The following is a 19,995-nucleotide window of genomic DNA, read 5'->3' as shown; positions in this document are numbered from 1 at the left end:
AAGGTACAAATTAATTTTATCCTTTGTCCCTGGATCTCCACTGCCACCACCAAACTCTGACTGGGTTTACTGGGAAACGTAGTTTGGACACGTCTTTCCCCCCAAAATCCTCCCAACCCTTGCACCCCACTTCCGGGGAAGGTTTGGTAAAAATCCTCACCAATTTGCATAGGTGACCACAGACCCAAACCCTTGGATCTGAGAACAATGAAAAAGCATTCAGTTTTCTTATAAGAAGACTTTTAATAGAAGTAAAGAAATCACCTCTGTAAAATCAGGATGGTAGATACCTTACAGGTAGATTCAAATTTGAATTAGATTCAAAACATAGAGAATCCCTCTAGGCAAAACCTTAAGTTACAAAAAAGACACAGAGACAGGAATAATCATTCTATTCAGCACAGTTCTTTTCTCAGCCATTTAAAGAAATCATAATCTAACACACCTAGCTAGATTACTTACTAAAGTTCTAAGACTCCATTCCTGGTCTATCCCTGGCAAAAGCAGCATACAGACAGACACAGACCCTCTGTTTCTCTCCCTCCTCCCAGCTTTTGAAAGTATCTGGTCTCCTCATTGGTCATTTTGGTCAGGTGCCAGCGAGGTTACCTTTAGCTTCTTAACCCTTTACAGGTGAGAGGATTTTTCCTCTGGCCAGGAGGGATTTTAAAGGGGTTTACCCTTCTCTTTATATTTATGACATGGTGACATCTGACTCAGACGATGAAAATGAACATGCATTGGTCTGTACTGCTTTGGATTGTAATCGAGCAGTGCCCATTATCAGCATGGATGCCTGTCCCCCGGAATGGTGGTTGAAGCATGAAGGGACATATGAATCTTTAGCACATCTGGCACAAATATCTTGCAACGCCAGCTACAACAGTGCTAAGCAGTAGGCACAAAGTTGTTTGAGCGATTGGCTGAACAAGAATTAGGACTGAGTGGACTTGTAAAGTTCTTCATTGTTTTATTTTTGAATGTAGTTATTTTTTGTGCATAGCTCTACATTTGTAAGTTCAACTTTCATGATAAAGAGATTGCACCACAGTACTTGTATTAGGTGAATTGAAAAATACTATTTCTTTTGTTTTTACAAAGTGCAAATATCTATAATAAAAAATAAATATAAAGTGAGCACTGTACACTTTGTATTCTGTATTGTAATTGAAATCAATATATTTGAAAATGTGGAAAACATCCACAAATATTTAAATAAACAAACAGTATTCTATAATTAACAATGCAATTATTCATGATTAATTTTTTTAATCGCTTGACAGCCCTAACTTAAATCTCTGAAGTTTGTGCCAGTTTGGGCCCTTAATATTCCTCATGGTCTTGGAGGCAGCTGGATCCATAGATGTTCCCCCATTCAAGGAGAGATAGTTACCCTCTCCAATTGTACTCAGGAGATGATGAAACTAGCTCCTCTTCTTCTACAATAACAGGAGACTGAACAGGGGTGTGTTCATGCAGACCTGTGGAGAGCCCATTTGCGCAGCCCCAAGGCATTGGTAATGGAAAGGCTCCCAACTATACAGGGCAGTTTTAAAAATGTCTTTATCAGCACTGCTAGTTATTCATGTGGTTTGTTGTCAGCATCAATGTGCATTGTTTTGCCTGCATCCCACACAAACCGTTTTGGCCCCACTTCTGCTCACAGCCCTCCTGCCTCTGACTGTCATATTCTTGCATTAAAGGAATGTAAATGAAAGTTGCCTTTGCTGGGGATTTTCTTTATTTCTAGTGAGAAGTTGGTGAGATTTGCCCCCGAGCAACCTTAACTCTGAGCAAATGCAGAGTTGTATTTTGGCTATAAACTGACTGTGTCTCTTTGTAGCACATCAGGAAAGAACATAATGCAAACCACAGTAACCAAGATTTCCCTTTTCTTTTCATTTTCCAATTTTAGCAGGTTGCCTTGTCTCTCAGATCAGATAATTGAAATACAGTGGCCTCAGAATCTCACCAGGTTTTTCAGTAGCAAGTGGGATGCTTTTTCTGCCCTGGTTGCCCCACTCCCCCCATATTTTTCCAAGAGTTCTTTTTGTAAATTTTAATGAACAGGATTCATCTGCAAAGGGAGCAAAAGTCTGTAGGTTCCCCCTCCCATATACTTTGCCTCCCTCCACACAGGTGCTGTTTCATGTGGCTGTATAGTAACTACCTCAGGTCTAGAGCATTGTCTATGACCCGTAACCAAAGGCTGCTCACCTGTTTCTCTCTTATCCCTTCAATTTTTGAAAATTTCACCTGAAGATAAGCAGGGTGGAGAGCAATGATCCCTCTAATTTTTAACAGGCCCTGTGCGCAAAAAATTTCTTCTGTGCTGCTGCTGAAGCCAAAAAAAAAAAAAAAAAGCCTGAGTGCCGCTGAAGCCAGAGTGCGCGCAGTGTTTCGCCATGTGCGGGGGGTTTAATCTCTGTGTGCGCGCCCACACGCACAGCTTAGAGGGAACAGTGGGTGAGAGTATCACAGAAATATAGAGCAAATAATTTCTCTGCAATGACTCTAAGATTTGCTCTATAAAGTCGCTTAAAAGAATGAATGTAATTAAGTAAAAATACCAGCGACTCTCACGAGCTGCACAGTTCATAAAAGAAAATGAAAGCAACAGATGCAGAGTCCTCCACATTCATGATTTGTAATTGGTGGGCCTTTCATGGTTAGCATTTGAAGTGTTCCTCTTGTGATACAACCTAGTCTTCTGAGAACAGTGAACCTAGCTTTAAGGACCCATGCAGGATAACTTGATCCAGTAGACAGAGGGTAGACTGGCTTCTAGTCCCGGCTCCTACATAGTCTTGTGATTTCAGGTACCTCTCTTTAAAAAAGGGGACTATAATTCACTTTTGGGAAGGTCTTGAGGTCTATGGATGAAAAATACATTGAGTACAAAGTATTTTTATTATTAGTTTAAATAAAAAATGCAGACCGATTAGAGGACATCCAAACTTTTAGTTCTTGTGCTCTGACACATGCATTTTTTGACGGAAGCCACTACAAATTATGAATAAAGGACTTACAAGTTTTGGGGCCCGCCACACACTTGCTGTCCTCAGTCAAGCAGGAATTCCATTGACCTGAACGGGAGTTTTGGCTGAGTGAGAACTGAAAGATCACCTCCTGTGTAAGATAATCACTTTTGTGCTGTGTACAATAACCTGCATCCTATTACGTAGTCTAATTTTTAACTTGTACGGAATTTAAGCTAAGAGCTGTGGACAAAAATTTCTTCAGGATGTTATTGAGTAATCAGTATTCAGTTTGGTAATGCAGACTATGTTATTGAATCCAGCTGGTGTAGTTCTAAATCATCAGCTATTAATGCACAATCAGACATACATCATAATGCAGTAGGTTGTGAACTATGACAAGTTTTGGGGGCCTTTCATTGTAAGAATAGTGGCATGCATTGGCAGATTAGCCACTGGGCCAACGGGGTCCATGTCCAAGGGCCCTGGCTAATTGGGGGGCCCTAGAAAAAAGTTATTTAAAAGTTGCAGTAAAACTGAAGATGCATTAAATAATTTGAGCTACATGTGATGAACTATGGCACTTCACAATGAACAACTGTAATAAAATATGAATCAAAGACAAATGTGTAAATGCTTTATTATTTAAATAGCATGTATATAAGATTTTATTTCTATTACAAATTAAGGAAATTCAAATAAACTTATTTAATTTTAGTTAAGGTAGCTTTCTCAATAAATTAACCATAAAAATAGAAAATACAAAAATTAACGATTAAAAAGTTGCAAAGCTAAAAGCACTCAAGTTAGAAAATACCAGAATTAACATTGCCCGTGCAACCTTAATTGGCTCCTGTGAAGGGGTTGACTCACCACTAGCACCTTCTTGTGGCCAGACATGGTATAGCAGCACTCCCACCCAGATACCTCCTGCTAATGGTCACTCCATGCCTGCAGTGGTCTGCCTCTTCCTGTGACATGGCCCTCCAGTCAGGTCACTTTAAAGTCTCTCCCCTTTTGGGAAAGTCAACAAACAAAACCAGGGGGAATTAACACAAACAAACAGGTTCACAGATAATAGAGAGGAGAGGTGCCCTCTTTCCTCAGGGAGGGGCCTTCAGGAGGTGGGTGCTGAACATCTACCATCAACTGAGCTGGGGCTCTCCCTCTTAAGCTCTTTTAACCAATCCTGACATGTTGCATAGGTGTGACAGGGCGGAGCCAACTCAGCCCACATTGTTCAGTGTGTTGTACCCCACCACAGCCCCCCTTGTATGTATGCATTATGGGTATGAACCTGAGTCTTTAATTACATGATCATATATTATTATTATTATTATTTTTTTTTTTTTTTACAGAGGATCCCTGGTTCTCTCTGTGTACAGGACAGATCTGCTCTAGGGATGAATTGGAGTTGTGTTGTCTGCAGGGCCCCTGCCACATTTGTTGCAGAACTTGGTAGGTGTCTAGTGAATGAAACAGAGGATTACAGCTAGAGAAAGGATGGTCTCAAGGTTAGGGCAGTTGAATGTTGCCCTGGAGACTTGGAGTCTATCTCTGCCTCTGAGTTCCTAGGTGATGCTGGTCAAATCACGTACATCAGACTTTTTAACAGGTAGTTACTTCTGAATGTAAGTAAAGGCTGGATCATAATGCATATGCACAAGGGAGGCAAATTAAGGTTGTATGGGCAATGTTCATTCTGGCATTTCCTAACTTGAGTAATGGATCTTTTAATTGTTAACTTTTTATTTCCTCATTTTTATGGTTTTGTTTATTGATGAAAGCTGTCTTAACTAACAAAAATTTGTGTGTGTGTGTGTTTTATATTATATGCAACATTCCCTACAACCTTACTTTAAAAGAATGTGGTTGGAAACTCAAGCACTCAGAAATTAGGAGCCGGTAATAAGAATTTAGAATCTTTAAATATACAAGTTGTATTAAGAAAATATCCAAACTCTGTCACAATGGCTCAGCAGAGGCAGTTTTGCCTCTGCTCAGCAGAGGGTGATAATTCCATTCCACCAGTAATTATGTCTCTGAATGCAAACAGGTAGTAGATGTGTTGAATAAGATATTGCCATTTATTAAAAATATTCTCATCACAGGATTCCATGCTGACATCTCAAGCTTCTAGCATGAGCCAGATCAATAACTCCTCTAGCCTATCTGTGTGTACACATCGCCTTTGAGGGGAGGAAGGCAGGTGCCTGAAGGCGAATGTTGCTCTTGCTCCCTCCCACTGGTAACATATTGCCAGTGCCTCAGTCCCCATGAACCTTGCAGTCATTCTCTTTGATGTTCCATGCCTCCTTTTACCCTGTCCCCTCCCTCTAGCTCTGCTTTGCCAGTAATCCTTTATCTTTGTCTCTCTATTCTCCCCTCAGCCACTCGTGACAGAGTAGATTACGCTTCCTGGGATTTGCACTACTAATTGCTTTGTTCAGGTTTTATTCTGAGTGAAATTTTCTTGTTCTTCGATAAAATGGACAATGTTGCACTTATTTTGGAGCGATAAGGGATGATCTGGAACATCATCATCAGTCAGCGAGAAGCTGTGGCTCAGAGGATTGATAATAGAATATGGACTCTTTCTTCTCTAGTCTGCTGGATCAAATCCGAGCAAGTCAAATGCTCATGCCTTTCACCCTTGAGCAGCAGCCTTTGTGAAATGAGGTGGTAATCTCAGTCCAGTTTCTAGTGGATAAACATCCATAATACAACAACATCACAAGGGGTACCATCATTGGCAGTCTTAATAGAGAGCCTAAAGATTTAATGGGACTAGAAAGTAAACTATTATCTCATCATTACAGTTTCTGTTTAAGCACATTGAGAGAGACAAAGTAGAGGGGGTGGAGAAGGGAACTCATACTACCTGGTCTGCTAAAGACTTCAGGAATGCAGGTGAGTACATGAAAACAGAAGAAAAGATTTAAGAGTTTAATACAAACTAGAACAATCTATCATAGGAAACTGATTGGGCTTCTCACATGGCTAACACTGATAACGACAAACGAACCATTAAATAACATGTCAACATGCTTTCTCTGTTAGACTCTAAACCCCAATCTTATTAGATTAACACCTGAATAAAGAAGATGCAAAATTTTTCCACCAGTGATTGAAATCATGTACTGAGTACAGATTGGGTCTTCTATCACAGCTGGACAGCATGCCTTCAGAGCTGCCCATGCAGTAAACATTGTTCTGAAGCACTAGTGGAAACCGTCAGTTTGCAAACCTTCGCTCTTTATGGCATTATCTCTTCAGCACTCCTGTCTCTCTCCCACCTCACCTAAGTAATATTTTAAAGACCATCTGATACCTGATATTTCATATCTGATATGAAAAAAATTCAATTTAGGGACTAGACAATTTTGCCTGTGTATTAGAGGTTTTGTATTTCCCTTTCCCCCTTTCAGTTATTACTATAAATATTTGCATTAAAACAGCTTCTTTCTTGCTTATGAGTTCATCTGCTCTTGTCACTTCTCTCTCACCCAGTTATAATCCTTTGTCTCTGACCTCACAGGTGGTAAGTTCCTAAGGATCAACAATTCTATTTTCATGCAAATACCCTTAATATGGCAATAAATATGAAGAACACACATAAAATAAGTGTCAGATGGCAGCAAAATAGTCTCAATAGAATGGATTTCAGGAGGTATGAGCAGTGCTGAGGAGTTGGGTCATTTTTACTTCAGTTGAATTTGGGGGTTTCAGAGTTTGAGGTTATGGGGCAAGGAGCACTCGCCTGAGTGAAAACTTTTGCCAGCTCATTTGCATCTTTTGGCTTTTATCCACCTAGCTTCAGTATTTCTTTTAGGGTATGTCTACACTACGGAATAAGGTCGAATTTATAGAAGTCTGTTTTTTAGAAATCGGTTTTATATATTCGAGTGTGTGTGTCCCCACAGAAAATGCTCTAAGTGCATTAAGTGCATTAACTCGGCAGAGTGCTTCCACAGTACCGAGGCAAGCATCGACTTCCGGAGCGTTGCACTGTGGGTAGCTATCCCACAGTCTCCGCTGCCCATTGGAATTCTGGGTTGAGATCCCAATGCCTGATGGGGCTAAAACATTGTCGCGGGTGGTTCTGGGTACATATCGTCAGGCCCCCGTTCCCTCCCTCCCTCCGTGAAAGCAAGGGCAGACAATTGTTTCGCGCCTTTTTTCCTGAGTTTCCTGTGTAGACGCCATACCACGGCAAGCATGGAGCCCGCTCAGGTAACCGTCACCGTATGTCTCCTGGGTGCTGGCAGACGCGGTACGGCATTGCTACACAGTAGCAGCAACCCATTGCCTTCTGGCAGCAGACAGTGCAATACGACTGGTAGCCGTCATCATCGTGTCCGAGATGCTCCTGGCCACGTCGGCTGGGAGCGCCTGGGCAGACATGGGCGCAGGGACTAAATTTGGAGTGACTTGACCGGGTCATTCTCTTTAGTCCTGCAGTCAGTCCTATTGAACCGTCTTATGGTGAGCAGGCAGGCGATACGGATTGCTAGCAGTCGTACTGTACCATCTTCTGCCGGGCAGGCAAGAGATGAGGATGGCTAGCAGTCATACTGTACCATCTTCTGCCGAGCAGCCATGAGATGTGGATGGCATGCAGTCCTTCTGCACCATCTGCTGCCAGCCAAAGATGTAAAAGATAGATGGAGTGGATCAAAACAAGAAATAGACCAGATTTGTTTTGTACTCATTTGCTTCCCCCCTCCCCTGTCTAGGGGACTCATTCCTCTAGGTCACACTGTAGTCACTCACAGAGAAGGTGCAGCGAGGTAAATCTAGCCATGTATCAATCAGAGGCCAGGCTAACCTCCTTGTTCCAATAAGAAAAATAACTTAGGTGCACCATTTCTTATTGGAACCCTCCGTGAAGTCCTGCCTGAAATACTCCTTTATGTAAAGCCACCCCCTTTGTTGATTTTAGCTCCCTGAAGCCAACCCTGTAAGCCATGTCGTCAGTCGCCCCTCCCTCCGTCAGAGCAACGGCAGACAATTGTTCCGCGCCTTTTTTTCTGTGTGGACGCCATACCAAGGCAAGCATGGAGGCCACTCAGCTCACTTTGGCAATTAGGAGAACATTAAACACCACACGCATTATCCAGCAGTATATGCAGCACCAGAACCCAGCAAAGCAATACCGGGCGAGGAGGCGATGTCAGCGCGGTCACGTGAGTGATCAGGACATGGACACAGATTTCTCTGAAAGCATGGGCCCTGCCAATGCATGCTTCATGGTGCTAATGGGGCAGGTTCATGCTGTGGAACGCCGATTCTGGGCTTGGGAAACAAGCACAGACTGGTGGGACCGCATAGTGTTGCAGGTCTGGGACGATTCCCAGTGGCTGCGAAACTTTCGCATGCATAAGGGCACTTTCATGGAACTTTGTGACTTGCTTTCCCCTGCCCTGAAGCGCATGAATACCAAGATGAGAGCAGCCCTCACAGTTGAGAAGCGAGTGGCGATAGCCCTGTGGAAGCTTGCAACGCCAGACAGCTACCGGTCAGTTGGGAATCAGTTTGGAGTGGGCAAATCTACTGTTGGAACAGCTGTGATGCAAGTAGCCCATGCAATCAAAAATCTGCTGATATCAAGGGTAGTGACCCTGGGAAATGTACAGGTCATAGTGGATGGCTTTGCTGCAATAGGATTCCCTAACTGTGGTGGGGCCATAGACGGAACCCAGACCCCTATCTTGGCACTGGAGCACCAAGCTGCCGAGTACATAAACCGCAAGGGGTACCTTTCAATAGTGCTGCAAGCTCTGGTGGATCACAAGGGACGTTTCACCAACATCAGCGTAGGATGGCCGGGAAAGGTACATGACGCTCGCATCTTCAGGAACTCTGGTCTGTTTCAAAAGTTGCAGGAAGGGACTTTATTCCCAGACCAGAAAATAACTGTTGGGGATGTTGAAATGCCTATATGTATCCTTGGGGACTCAGCCTACCCCTTAATGCCATGGCTCATGAAGCCGTACACAGGCAGCCTGGACAGTAGTCAGGAGCTGTTCAACTACAGGCTGAGCAAGTGCAGAATGGTGGTAGAATGTGCATTTGGACGTTTAAAGGTGCGCTGGCGCAGTTTACTGACTCACTTAGACCTCAGCGAAACCAATATTCCCACTGTTATTACTGCTTGCTGTGTGCTCCACAATATCCGTGAGAGTAAGGGGGAGACGTTTCTGCTGGTTACGCGCAGCCAGACACCAGGGCAGTTAGAAGAGCACAGGAGGGCGCGGTATGCATCAGAGAAGCTTTGAAAACCAGTTTCATGACTGGCCAGGCTACGGTGGGAAAGTTCTGTTTGTTTCTCCTTGATGAAACCCCCCGCCCCTTGGTTCACTCTACTTCCCTGTAAGCTAACCACCCTCCCCTCCTCCCTTCGATCATCGCTTGCAGAGGCAATAAAGTCATTGTTGCTTCACATTCATGCATTCTTTATTCATTCATCACACAAATAGGGGGATGACTACCAAGGTAGCCCAAAAGGGGTGGTGGAGGAGGGAAGGAAAATGCCACACAGCACTTTAAAAGTTTACAACTTTAAAATTTATTGAATGCCAGCCTTCTTTTTTTTTGGGCAATCCTCTGTGGCGGAGTGGCTGGTTAGCCGGTGGTCCCCCCACCGCGTTCTTGGGCGTCTGGGTGTGGAGGCTATGGAACTTGGTGAGGAGGGTGGTTGGTTACACAGGGGCTGTAGTGGTAGTCTGTGCTCCAGCTGCCTTTGCTGCAGCTCAACCATACACTGGAGCATACTGGTTTGGTCCTCCAGCAGCCTCAGCATTGAATCCTGCCTCCTCTCATCACGCTGTCGCCACATTTGAGCTTCAGCCCTGTCTTCAGCCCGCCACTTACTCTCTTCAGCCCGCCACCTCTCCTCCCGGTCATTTTGTGCTTTCCTGCACTCTGACATTATTTGCCTCCACGCATTCGTCTGTGCTCTGTCAGTGCGGGAGGACAGCATGAGCTCGGAGAACATTTCATCTTGAGTGCCTTTTTTTTTTCTTTCTAATCTTCACTAGCCTCTGGGAAGGAGAAGATCCTGTGATCATTGAAACACATGCAGCTGGTGGACAAAAAAAAAAAAGGGACAGCGGTATTTAAAAAGACACATTTTATAAAACAGTGGCTACACTCTTTCAGGATAAACCTTGCTGTTAACATTACATACATCGCACATGTGCTTTCGTTACAAGGTCGCATTTTGCCCTCCCCCCACCGCGTGGCTACCCCCTCAACCCTCCCTCCTCCCCGTGGCTAACAGCGGGGAACATTTTTGTTTAGCCACAGGTAAACAGCCCAGCAGGAACGGGCTCCTCTGAGTGTCCCCTGAAGAAAAGCACTCTATTTCAACCAGGTGACCATGAATTATATCTCACTCTCCTGAGGATAACACAGAGAGATAAAGAACGGATGTTGTTTGAACACCAGCAAACATACACTGCAATGCTTTGTTGTACAATGATTCCTGAGTATGTGTTACTGGCCTGGAGTGGTAAAGTGTCCTACCATGAAGGACGCAATAAGGCTGCCCTCCCCAGAAACCTTTTGCAAAGGCTTTGGGAGTACATCCAGGAGAGCCGCGAATGCCAGGGCAAAGTAATCCTTTCACATGCTTGCTTTTAAACCATGTATAGTATTTTAAAAGGTACACTCACCGGAGGTCCCTTCTCCGTCTGCCGGGTCCAGGAAGCAGCCTTGGGTGGGTTCAGGGGGTACTGGCTCCAGGTCCAGCGTGAGAAACAGTTCCTGGCTGTCGGGAAAACCCGTTTCTCCACTTGCTTGCTGTGAGCTATCTACAACCTCATCATCATCATCTTCTTCGTCCCCAAAACCTGCTTTCGTGTTGCCTCCATCTCCATTGAAGGAGTCAAACAACATGGCTGGGGTAGTGGTGGCTGAACCCCCTAAAATGGCATGCAGCTCATCATAGAAGCGGCATGTTTCGGGCTCTGACCCGGAGCAGCCGTTCGCCTCTCTGGTTTTCTGGTAGGCTTGCCTCAGCTCCTTAAGTTTCACATGGCACTGCTTCGGGTCCCTGTTATGGCCTCTGTCCTTCATGCCCTGGGAGATTTTGACAAAGGTTTTGGCATTTCGAAAACTGGAATGGAGTTCTGATAGCACGGATTCCTCTCCCCAAACAGCGATCAGATCCCGTACCTCCCGTTCGGTCCATGCTGGAGCTCTTTTGCAATTCTGGGGCTCCATCATGGTCACCTCTGCTGATGAGCTCTGCATGGTCACTTGTAGCTTGCCACGCTGGCCAAACAGGAAATGAGATTAAAAAGTACGCGGTTCTTTTCCTGTCTACCCGGCCAGTGCATCTGAGTTGAGAGTGCTGTCCAGAGCAGTCACAATGGAGCACTCTGGGATAGCTCCCGGAGGCCAATACCGTCGAATTGTGTCCACAAGACCCCAAATTCGAGCCGGCAAGGCCGATTTAAGCGCTAATCCACTTGTCAGGGGTGGAGTAAGGAAATCAATTTTAAGAGCCCTTTAAGTCGAAATAAATGGCTTCATCGTGTGGATGGGTGGAGGTTTACATCGATTTAACGCTGCTAAATTCGACCTAAAGTCCTAGTGTAGACCAGGGCTTAGAACAGTGGTTTTCAAGACTAGGTCTAAGATTTCCAAAGGGGTCTTACCTTCATTTTAAAATTTTTAGGGGTCCGCAAATGAAGAGAGTTTGAAAATGACTGCTTTAGTAAATCGCATTAGCAAAAGAAGTTACATGTTACAGAGGGCAGGGTGATGGGTTACAGTAAAATGTTACATTTATTTCTAGCACTACATCTGTCAGTCTCCTTAGGTGGTCTATTTCAATTTAGTTTAAATTCTTTGTCTAAATTTAATTTCTGAAGGTGATGTTTAGGGGAGTGAGATTTGATTAAACTGTCCAAACAGTTTACTTTCATCAGAACAAACAGTATTGTCCAACATGAGAGATCTTGTCATGATAATAACTGTGACACTGCTGTCAGTCACTGTAGTTTAGTGCAAAGAAGTTTAAATAACCTAATTAATGTTTAATCCATCTCTGACACACACAAATAACTCTCAAAGAAGAATGGAGGATATTTTTAATTTGTATTCTCTGCTGGGATTTATATATTTTATATTAATGGGGAAGAAATATTAGAAAAAATCCTTTTTAAAAGTGTACAAGTGCTATACTTTGGCAGTGGCATCTCTCTTCCTTTTTAGTTTTAATTACCTATTGTACTTTAGCTGAATGCAGTGGAATGGCAAAATTCACCCTATTAGAAATAAGAAAAGGAGTACTTGTGGCACCTTAGAGTAACAAGTTTATTTGAGCATAAGCTTTCGTGAGCTACAGCTCACTTCATCGGATGCATTCAAAAACCCTTCTGGAAAGTACAGCCAGTAGCGAAGGGCACCATATGTCACACAGCTTCCCAGCTGCGATGGGCTTTCCACGGAGCTGGGGGAGGGCATTTCCCAGCTCAGGCCCAGAACAGCGCAGGGGGAGGGGGTGGGGAGCTATATTTAAAGCCACCCAGTGTATTTATAAAAGCCCAGATAATTTGCACCCTGCAGGCCAGTTGTGTGTGTGTGACTATCTCAGGGGGGCTTTGTCTGCTGAAAGTGTGAAAAACCTCTGGAAAATCTGAGTAACAGAGGTGACCTATAAGAATGTCAGTATCTATATTCTTAACTCTCCACCGCAGGCAAACAGGGTTATTTTCATGCCCTGGGCATGGCAGAATTTAGCAGAGCGATAGCTCCAAGCAGACAAGGGTGATGCTGCCGGAGGGTTATTTCGGGATGTGTCTCTTTCGAATCTTTTTTTTTTTTTCTGTGCATTTCTTTATTTTACTGCACCAGGGAGTGTTTTTCACCTTAATGCATCCGATGAAGTGAGCTGTAGCTCACAAAAGCTTATGCTCAAATAAATTGGTTAGTCTCTAAGGTGCCACAAGTACTCCTTTTCTTTTTGCGAATACAGACTAACACGGCTGCTGCTCTGAAACCTATTAGAAATGTGGTTTCAGTTCCCACAGACCGTATTTTTCTTCTTCATTGACCCCACTTATTTTAGATGCTTCATGATGTAACACAATATGATGCATTGTATTGGAGATGAGCCTTCACGCAAACCCACTGTAGCTGCTGTCTCTTACAGGTTACTTTTAAAATTGTGGTCTTGTTCTGGAGCAGATGCTGTACATTTGGGTGGTTATGTTCCATGGCTTCCTGTTTTTTTTCCTTGTTTAATAACTACAACCATGCTGCTTGAAATGATGCTTTGGGGTTTTCTCCCCTCACTGCCCTTTTATCTAATTATGGACGATCAGTTTTCCTTCCCCCTCACCTTTCTTTTTTTAACTATAGCTTTCACATTCTTGTCATTTAGAAACCAGAGCTCACAAGATAACCTGAGGGAGAGTCTAGTACAGCAGAACTTTTGCTGTTGCTGTAGTGAGCCAAAATAATAGTATTTCTCCTAGTTACTGATGAAATAATGAATTGTGTGATGTGTGGATCTCCTAGACCTGTTGCTTTTAATTTCTATAACCCAGGTCACTCTAGTTCAGGCTTGCAAAACAGACACACACATGTACCAGCTCAGAAACACAATCTATTCATCCACCCTTTAACTCACCTGGCAAAGAATCCCAATTTTACCTACTGCAGATAAGCAGAATGTCTCCAGGCTGCAGTACAGTGAGATTTTACTTCTCAGTGAGTTTCAATGGTCTAAAAACATTTTAAGTGGTGAATTTAAGTCTGACAGTATACCAGAAATGAGACTATTTAAAAAAACACTTGTGTTATAGTTGCATCTACAGCAGGGGTGGGCAAACTTTTTGGCCTGAAGGCCACATCTGGGTGGGGAAATTGCATGCAGGGCCATGAATGTAGGGCTGGGGCAGGGGGTTGTGGTGCGGTGTGCAGGAAGGGGCTCAGTGCAAGGGATTGGGGCAGAGGAGGGGTGCAGGGTGTACGAGGGGGCTCAGGGAAGGGGGTTGGGGCGCAGAAGGGGGTGCGGAGTGCGGGAGGTGGCTCAGGGAAGTGATGCAGGGAGGAGTGCGGAGTACGGGAGGTGACTCAGGGCAGGTGGTTGGGGTGCTGGAGGAGTGTGGGGTGCGGCAGGGGGTTGGGGTGTAGGCAGGGGACTCAGGGCAGGGAGTTGGGGGCAGGGTGTTGGAGGGAGTTGGGCTCTGGCCCGGCGCTGCTTACCTAGAGCAGCTCTGGGATGGCAGCAATGCACACCAGGGCTAGGGCAGGTTCCCTGCCTGCCCTGGCCCTGGCCCTGTGCAACTCTGGGAAGTGGCCAGTACCACATCCCTGCAGCCCGGGGGAGGGGGGGGGGAAGGGAAAGGGGCACAGAGGGCTCCACACACTGCCCTTGCCTGTGGGTACCTCCCCTGATGCTCCCCTTGGCAGTGGTTCCCCGTTCCCAGCCAATGGGAACTTCAGGGGAGGTACCCACAGGTAAGGGAAGCACGCAGAGCCCTCTGCGCGGGGCCGCAGGGACGTGGTGCTGGCCACTTCCGGGAGCGGTGCAGGGCCTACGGGGATGGCTGTCCCGTGGGCCACATCCAAAGCCCTGAGGGACCAGATCCAGCCCACAGGCCATAGTTTGCCCACCCCTGATCTACCCCTGATCAGGGTATGACTGACCCCATTGTGTTAAGTGCTATATAAACATATAGTAACAGAGATTCCCTAAGCCAAAGAGATGGCAATATAAATAGACAAGACAGATGAAAGGAGAGAAAAAGGAATTATTATCTCCGTTTTACAGATAGGGAACTGAGGTACCAACACACTAAGATCACATAGGAAGCTCTGTGACAGGGAAAGGAATTATACCCAGAGCTCCTGAGTCCCAGTCCGTGCCTTACCCAGAAGGCCGTCCTTTCTTTCTAATTCACAATATATTATGAATTTATAAATAATCAGGTAGAATGTTAATCAGTTGAATCATATGGGTATCAAGACATTGGATACTTTGGTAAAATATAAGAGAAGAAGTACTGCAACCGTCTATGGAAAAAAATAAACACGAACTTGAGTTGTTTAAAAAGTTTTCAGCTCAGTATTATTTTTAATTCACAAATGATTCCCTTAAATAAGCATCTCTTTCCTAAGACTCAAAGCAGCCACACTTACATTTACCATCTTAAAATTGATCCTCTTTGCTCATTCAAATTGCACTTACCTTTAGCTTCTGCTGTTTCCACTTTAGGACTGATTATAGCTGAACAGACATTGACATAATGTCCTTTGAAACCATAAAAGCCTTACTGACGTGACCAGATTTAAAACCAGATTTTTAAAATTATTTACTTATTTATTTTGCATGGAGAGAAAAAAAAGTGTTCTGGTTATTCCTATCTTCACTGAAAGAATCTTACATTCTTTAAGTGGTCAAGAATGTATCCAGTGACTTCTGAGTCCTGAAACTTAAAACGATTCTAATTATCTGTAGCTCCTTGTGTTTCCCTTTCCTAATCTTTTCCTTAGGTTCTTATTAACAATTACTGCCTTTTGTTTATACAGTATACAGATATCCTACCCTCTTTCTTTCCTACCACTTCCCTTTTCTACCTCTCCTTTATAATGTTCTAATTTAGATTCACCTTCTACGTGGATTAAATTCTTGACACTATTTTCTCTTTGGGACATTACTAGGTCATAATGGGCACTGTAAATTAAACTTTTAAACCATAGATGTATCACACACATTCTCTCTTACATCCTTAAAATAGGCGGAGCACATAATGAATATGCAGTATGTTCTGGGTTATCTATATTGAAATGATAGATGGGAATTGCTTAAAAAGACCACACGATGCCACTACTATGCCACAGAGACAGAATTATAAGAGCAACTAAAATACCTGTTAAGACAGATTTTAAAAGAGAAACTTAAGAATAAAAGACAGAAAAAACCTAGTATATATCCTTATGAAATTATCCCTCTAGCCTCAAAACCTTGTTTGCCTTTATTGCAATGTATTTAAAGCAGCACAGTATTTCCAGCTCCCATACAGCATTAAATAAAAGATTTGTTGACAAAAAGAGCCGTACTGTAACAACTGTGAAAATACATAGCTTCCCGTCCAGCAGAAATAATCCAATTCTTACCCCAAACCAAAATACTATTTTACAATGCAACATTTAACAGGAATAAGGATTCTGACATAAAACCCTCAGAAGTCCACATTCACTGATGACAAATGCAGGTGCCAGTTCTGTGTGGGTGTAATTTGTCCAGAAAACAGGAAGTGGGAAAGTAGCTCAGATACCATGGTATAAACTGATAAGTACTGTAACTTGTACGGTTTGATATTTGGTAGATGTGTGTAGAACAAATGTCAGCTTTCATACTAAGGAAAAGGCTGGTCTTGTAAAGGCATTGGACTGAGACACAGGAGATCTGGCATCAATTCTCCGCTCTGCTACAGCGTTCCTATGTGATTTAATCTCATTTAATCTCTCTGTGCCTTAGTTCCCCCATTTGTAAAATAGGGATACGAATTCTCCCACCTTTTGTCTGCTTAGTCCATTGACATCTTTATGCGTTTGTACACTGCCTAAAACAATGGAACCCAAATCTCTCTCACTGCCTCTAAGTGCGGCTATAATACAAATAATCGGGGTCTGAAATGGGAAAAAGCAGGAGGGCGCAATATAAAATAAAATAAAATATTTAGTTATAATGGCTGTTAAAACTGAAAACTTACTGATGCTCATTCCCCACTCCAGCTTCTTTATGCCAGGTGAAAGAGCCAGAGCAGGAGTAAAGGGGCCCTAAAGCCCCGATGGTGGGATTTTCAAAAGTGCCTAAGGGCTTGTCTACACTGGCACTTTACAGCGCTGCAACTTGCTTGCTGAGGAGCGTGAAGACCCCCCCAGCCCCACCCCCGAGCACAGCAAGTTTCAGCACTGTAAAGCACCAGCATAGACAGTGCCCCAGCGCCAGGAGCCGCGCCCCTCGTGGAGGTGGTTTTATTAGAGCACTGGGAGAGCTCTTTCCCAGCGCTCTGCCGCGACCACACAAGCCACGTTGAAGCACGGCTGCAGCAGTGCTTTAGCGTTGCCAGGTTAGACTAGCCCTAAGTGACTCAGGAGCACAAATCACATAGAAGCATAAGTCCTAAAATCATTCAGTACTTTTGAAAATCTCACCCAAAGTCAGGGTGGATAAAAATCAAAGATTAAAAAAAAAAAATTGGATTTTTTTTGGTTTAAATCAGATTTTTTTTTTATAAAATGCTTTTTGAGGAAAAAACCTATCTAAAGATAGTTTTAATTAAGATACGTTATAGCTCAAAGATATCTCATCATGAAATAGGGATTATAAATTCTAATTCTATAGTATGAGACAATATATTCATGTAATGTTTAAGAAAAGTTTTGTAAATGAGTTCCAATATTTCATGGATTAGGGACCCAATCTTATGGGGTTCTAGGGGCTTCAGTATAGATTATTTAGGTTAATCTTTCTATCTACCCAATGGGACTCTGTGTTCAGTCTAGAACAGGGGTTTCCAAACTTGGTTCGCAGCTTATTCAGGGTAAGCCCCTGGCGGGCCGTGAGATGCTTTGTTTACCTGAGCATCCGCAGGTACGGCCATTTGCAGCTCCCAGTGGCTGTGGTTCACTGTTCCTGGCCAATGGGAGCTGCAGGAAGCTGTGGCCTAGCCCGTGGTGTTTCACACAGATCCCATTGGCTGGGAACAGCAAACCACAGCCACTGGGAGCTGTGAGCGGCTGTACCTGTGGACACTAAGGTAAACAAAGTGTCTTGCAGCCTGCCAGGGGCTTACCCTGAACAAGCCGTGAACCAAGTTTGGGAACCCCTGGTCTAGAAGACACCAGATATGCTTAATTTTACAGTTCTCAAACTGTGGATTTGTGTCTCCAGAGATAACATGCTTGTTAACAGCAAAAATGGTTTTAAATAAATAAATAAAATATAGAGGTGAGAAATAACAGACCTCAACCCTATTGTCCCTCTGCAAATTTGTGTACACACAGAGTCAATCCCTTACCTCTCTCTAAAAGTGCAAAGTTTCAAAAAGTTCAACAAATAGAAGATTGTTGCGGGCGGAATAGATGTGGACAAGGAGAACAACTCTGGAGATAAATGTGAGACGGGAGGGACAGGCAGTAGAAACAAAAGTGAAACTGTTTGAACAGCATATTCAAGAGGTCTTGACGTCTTTCTGAGTGTAGTCTTGATTGATTTGAGAGCTACCATACCATTCTCTCACTAGAAGGGAAAACCTATAATGGCAGCAGGCCATAAAAGAGACCCACTTTGGAAATATTCTAATGAAGTTCCTCTACCTATGGGTAAGACAGGCATGCGTGCAAAATGCAAACAGTGCAACAAAGAAATGCAAGGCCTGGTTGCCCGAATGAAACAACATGAGAAGTGTTCCCTCTCAGGAGGAAGCGGAGTTGAAGATGATGAAAGGAACATGTCTGACCACACAGGATCTTCAGATTGGTAAACTTTTTTATTTCATACTTCTTTCTTAAGGACTGCCTGTCTTCCTTCTGGACTATTCTTGAATTCTCATGTTTGAGCAAAAAACATGTCTTCCTGACTAGTGATTTAAATCAAATCCACCCTGTCCAAAGCAACTTGTAAAAAGCAAGGAAATAAAATACTAATTTTAAAGGCAAAGAATGCACTGTATTAAAGCACATAAACCGTATGGAGAAAGGAATGGTCCCCCTCGAGAACACATCAAAGTGCCACTATCATAGCAGCAGGAACTCTGGCTTGCCAGTGCCTTGCGCTTCACTGAGACTTCTGCGCACACAAGCAGAAAATTATTGTTTCAGAATTAAAATAAGCCCATTTAGCAAGATTGCTTAGATGGCAATTTTCAGAGCCTATTTTAATGTGTTGCAGAGTAATCTGACTTTGAAAATATGTAAATAATATTATCCTCCCAGACCCTAACAGTGCAGGGAGAAGAGAGCAAGATTATTCAAAGCATTTAAAAACAAGAGCTAGTTTCTGCCAAGGAGCAGCTGTATTTGCTTTGAAAGGAACAGAAGAAAAGACTGAAAATTAACCTTTTAGTGCCATTGAGTATGACTACATAACAATGCTCTTTGCAACTGGGAGAAAGACACAGAACCTAGCTATTGTGAGCTGTGCTTTTGGACTGCTACCTCAGATGAACAGTGGGTTTTTGTTTTTTTTTTGGTATCTGAAGAATTTGTTTATCTTAAAGGTAATCTGCAAAGGGCGGGGGAAGAGGCGAACTGGGCTTGTGCTCTTTTCAGTTGAAAGGTTCCCCTCCAAAATAAAACCCTTCAAAATACTTTTAAAAAACATTTGCAATTTTGGTCCTATCTGATATGATTAGAGAACTAGTAAAATAGTGACATATCAAAGCCAAGAGAGTGAAAGTTGAGGTATTAAGAGGGGAAAGAATTTTTAGGTCTGTCTACACTCAAACTTACATTGGCGTGGCTAAACTGATGTAAACCCCTGTGGCCTTATCTAGACTGATATTTAGGGTATGATGTTGGCATGTGCTAACATGTCCATTAAAAAAAAAAAGTCTAGTGTAGGCAAGACATGCTGCCTTTAGCACATACTAAGATGGTCAAATTAAAGCAGATTGTAAAATGTTCTCTGAGCTCCACTTGGCTCCCTTGTGGTGGGGCTTGACGGCGCGGGAGGGGGGGCGGGGAGAGAGTAGGTTTCTTTACAACTATATCAACTGAAGGCTTTAAACAAAGCTGAGATTCTGGGGAACATAATAGTTTGAGAGAGGAGCCAGTTCACCATGTACCAGCCCAATTAGATCCCTGTGTTCTAGGATCTCAAGAAGGTTAGCAAACTGTATGTTGGAACCCCAGAACAGATGCAACTCTAAAATAGGTTTGCAGAGTTTGTTCATTCATAATTTTGAATGTGTTGGGGATATTTTTGTTGCAGTGTGTTTGTAATGGTTATTTTTGTCAATAGATGCATTAGTTATGTTAATCAGAGAAATGG

The 19,995-nt window shown here is 43.4% G+C and overlaps 1 protein-coding gene across 2 annotated transcripts in view; it reads right to left on the bottom strand.

The window, feature by feature from the left end:
* LOC311519074 (uncharacterized protein) overlaps nucleotides 1-19,995 on the bottom strand; it is a 51,017-nt gene that overhangs the window by 16,009 nt on the left and 15,013 nt on the right. Inside the window, exons 3-4 of one of the 2 annotated variants that reach the window (XM_084625290.1) lie at nucleotides 10,655-11,060; nucleotides 9,628-10,062 (exon numbers count right to left, since the gene is read on the bottom strand). The exons of the other annotated variant lie outside the window; for it this stretch is intronic. Of the exons in view, the coding sequence (XP_084481416.1) occupies nucleotides 9,977-10,062; nucleotides 10,655-11,060 (492 nt within the window). The 3' untranslated portion in view covers nucleotides 9,628-9,976. Of the gene's footprint in view, nucleotides 1-9,627; nucleotides 10,063-10,654; nucleotides 11,061-19,995 lie in introns of those variants that run through there. 2 annotated transcript variants of the gene reach the window in all.

This window comes from Lepidochelys olivacea, assembly GCF_965140295.1.
Source record: "Lepidochelys olivacea isolate rLepOli2 genome assembly, chromosome: 3".
NCBI classification, from domain to species: Eukaryota; Metazoa; Chordata; order Testudines; family Cheloniidae; genus Lepidochelys; species Lepidochelys olivacea.
Note: the sequence above shows the minus strand (reverse complement) of the source record. Positions and strands in the feature narration are given on the sequence as shown.